At 41.9% G+C, this 3,852-nt stretch overlaps 1 protein-coding gene across 1 annotated transcript in view; it reads right to left on the reverse strand.

The window, feature by feature from the left end:
- The window catches only part of Dnah8 (dynein axonemal heavy chain 8), a 228,267-nt gene that overhangs the window by 157,505 nt on the left and 66,910 nt on the right, over positions 1–3,852 (reverse strand). Inside the window, 3 exon segments of the mRNA XM_026785784.1 lie at positions 1,438–1,500; positions 2,171–2,284; positions 3,487–3,591. Of these exon segments, the coding sequence (XP_026641585.1) occupies positions 1,438–1,500; positions 2,171–2,284; positions 3,487–3,591 (282 nt within the window).

Consider the following 3,852-nt stretch of genomic DNA (forward strand, 5'->3'; position numbering starts at 1 on the left):
CTTGAAAAAAAAAAAAAAAAAAAAAAAGACCTATCTATACATAAACGTTGAATTCTCCTTCCTCTGCCTAACTCTGATTATTCCTCCACGATGCATTTGAGATTCCTCTTCTTCTAGGAAGCCTTCTAGTAGTTCCCATCTGGGCTGGGAAACCCCATACACCTGCGACCAAATTCCAGCTTTCTGTAACTAGATCATGGCACTCACAGTGTTACCTCAGACCCCTGGCCTCTAGCTTGCTGTGTTCTTGTCAGATTTCAGCAGCCTAGCGAAAACAAACACTTCTAAGTGAGTCTTGGATTTATTTGTTTTTATCTTATATGTATGAGTGTTTGTCTGCATGCACATATGTCTACTGTGTGTGTGCAGTGCCTAAAGTGACCAGAAGAGGCCGCTGGAACCCTGAAACTGAAATTACAGATGGTTTTGAGTCACCCAGGTCCCTGCAAGAGCAGCAAATGCTCTTAACCACTGAGCCATCTCTCCCGCCATCATCCCCCTTCAATGACTGAGCACGTAGAAGGGACAGGAAATACAAAAATATTTTATATGAATATACTGTAGGAACTAGGGTTTGTAAACAGGGGGAACATAAACAAAGAACAGACTTCCTCAGGACTTGTAGGGGGCAAATCCATTGAGTACTCCATGAATCTAGAAAACATTCATCCAAATGGATGTGTTATTTTTCTCAGGATGTTCTCAGCAACCTGATGACATAAAAAGATGATGAATGGTTGGTCTGACCCAAGGAATATTATACAGTCTGGACCACGAGAGTTTTTAGGTATGCAGATTAAAGGAAGTCTGACGCTGAGAATAAAAGGCAGGCAGGAACATGACTGCCCAATATTTAAACTCAAGCTGATAAAATGCATTATATGATCCATCTTCCTTGCTTTCATCATATATCAAAGGAGATGCTAAGAAACAGGACAAAGTATGCAGTTCACAGTCACAGCATCCATCTCTAACAACACTGAGATGCTGTGTATAGGCTGGACAGAGGGATGGAAAGAAGGGATGGATGACACTGTGTAGAAGATTGGAGCGCAAAGCCGGCTATAGTACCAAAACCAGTAATCCCAGCACTGGGGAGATCGAGGCTTGGGCTTAGCGGACAGCCTAGTCTATTTGGGGAATTCCAGCCACTATCTTAAAAAGGAAAGAAAAGGAACAGAAAAGGAAAAAAAAAGGTCAATCATGACAGGGAATGACACCAAGATTGTCCACGGGCCTCCAAATACGCATGCACATGCCCGCACACACGGTGCACACATGTATATGCATACACACACACACAATTAGACTGCAGCTAAAATCTGCATGTATTTTCTTAACATTAATTTTTCTATTATAGAATAAAACATAAAATTTCTTCAAAATAACATATGAAAGTACTGCCCTGTCAATGTGACAGAATAAACTGTTTTTTACCTGGAATATCTGCAGCCTGTTGCTAGCTTCTTGGGGTGGAATATTTGGCACCATTGGTCCTTCCTGTAAGAAATAATATCATCTCTATCCTTACTCCTGGTCAATATCTGTCAGCTTACTGGTTCTACCTAGAAGGCACTTTATTTTTTAGGAAGATTTAAATTGTTTTTAAGCGTGTGTGCATGTGTGTGTGTGTGTGTGTTAATGTGTGTGTATGTATCTGTGTGTGGAGGGGGAATATGCACACATGGGTGCAGGTAACCTCAGAGGCCAGAAGAGGGCATCAGATCCCTTGTAGCTGGATTATGGGCATTGGGAGCTGCCCAGCATGGGTGCTTGTATTCAGACTCCACCCCTCATGTCTGAGCAGCAAGCAATCTTAACAACGTGGGTGCTGGGATCTGACTGCAGCCTCTGCAAGAGCAGCAAGCATAACTGCTGAGCCATCTCCCCAGCCCTCTATCAGAAATTCTGTGAGAATTCTTTCCCTAGGGAGCAGACAACCTGGCCCTCCGCTCCTTCCTCACCCTTCTAGATCGCTGCTTATTTTAACAGTCCACTCTGCTTGATTTCTCTGTAACATGCTCAGAGGGATAGCCACTCCCTTTAGGGGTAGTGGTAAATATTGGGTCATTAACATGCAGTCTGCCTGCTTCTGAGATGCGTTCCTTTTAATTCCACAGAAACCCACACCGCAGACACTGGAACACGCAGTATCCCACATGTAATTTACCGTCTCATAGGCTTCTGTGAAGTTGTTAACGTCCTCACGAAAAACTTCCACCGACTCAAGCAGGTTGCTTTTAAACTTGGGTTGCACTTGAACAAGTTCATCTTGCACGGAAACCTATAATCAAAATATATATTTATAGTTGGCATGGGAGTCTGAGTGATGTATTAAAAATAAAAACTGTAATTCCTCTCTGGGAGTCCATGTGCCATAGACGATGGGGATAAAGATGTTTCTGCTCACTTGTTACAACATCCACGAACACTCCAGACTCACTTGCAGGACACCCAGCTCTCTCTGTTTTGTGACTTAAGAGGACTGCTACACCACAGATAAAAATTAACCCAAAATGCATCCACGGCCTAATTGTAAAGACTAAAATTATAAAACTAAGAAAACATAGATGTGATTCTATGTAACTGGATTGTCCAATGTTTTCTGTGTATGATATGAAAACATAAACAACAAGAGAAAAAACAGAATTGACTAGGCTTTAATTAAAATTTTAAAACAACAACAACAACAACACTTCAAAAGATGCCACCAAGAAGGTGAAGTGAATGGAGCTGGGGATACAGCTCAGTGATAGGATTCCACTGAGCACAGGTGAAGGCCTGAGTATGATTATTCCCGGCATCATCAATCAATCAACCAATCAATAAAATAAAAAGACTGTCCACAAAAGCAGGAAGAAAATAGTTACAAGTCATATATGAGATAAGGAACCCAGAATAAATAAAACACTCATAAAACCTAGCAATAAGAAAATTCAATTTAAAAATAAAAAGAGCAAGCAGCAGCTTTCTATGTACGTATCTCTGGTGATATACAAATGGCCAATAAAACGGTCACGGGAATGGATGCTTAATGTCATTACCAATTGAAAAAAAAGGAAATGCCTGGGGTGCTGTGCATGAACCCCGAAAATGAAGCTCAGCTAAAGACTCCTCACAGAGGCCCACAGAGCCCTGGATTCCATCTGCATTAAATATTCAGACAAGATAAATCCACGGGCATGGAAAGAGCTCCCGGGCCAGGGCGAGGCAGAGAACAAGAAGGCCTGCTAACAGGCACAGGGTTTCTTTGGGGGATAATGAATATGTTCTAGAAAGAAGTCATGAAGGTTTTTATATAATTTTGTGTCTATACTAAAAATTAAAAAAAAAAAACCTGCTGAATCGCCTATTTCAAAATGGCCAGTCTTCTAGTAAGCAGTTATATATCAATAAAATTATTATAAGTGATAGTTTTTAAAAGTTCAAATGTGTTTTCCTGGAAGCCACAACTTAACGGGGAGACAGAATGAAGTGTGTGCTCACAGCTTTGCTCTGCAGTTTGTTGAATGAGTATCTCAAGGTATCAACGCCCTCGGACTCCTCCTTGGTGACTTCAACTTCAAATCTGTTTAAAATGCCGTAGGCTTCCTGCAAGGCAGAGGCAGAGTTCAGAAACATCTCAGAGGAAGAACGCGCCAGAAGCTTTGGCTACATTCTGAAAACGCTGCATCTTCATGGAGGATAGGGAATTCCATTAGCATGGTTCCCAAAATCAACGCCGTGGAGATGGTTTTCGGGTCTCATCAGCAATCACAGTGCTGACTGACTCAGAATCGCAGGCTCGGAAACACTCACTTCACTGTTGCCTAGGCCATTCCGGTGGAGATGGAGGCAGAACAATGAGAACCC

The sequence above is a fragment of the Microtus ochrogaster genome, linkage group LG2, assembly GCF_000317375.1.
Source record: "Microtus ochrogaster isolate Prairie Vole_2 linkage group LG2, MicOch1.0, whole genome shotgun sequence".
Taxonomy (NCBI): domain Eukaryota; kingdom Metazoa; phylum Chordata; class Mammalia; order Rodentia; family Cricetidae; genus Microtus; species Microtus ochrogaster.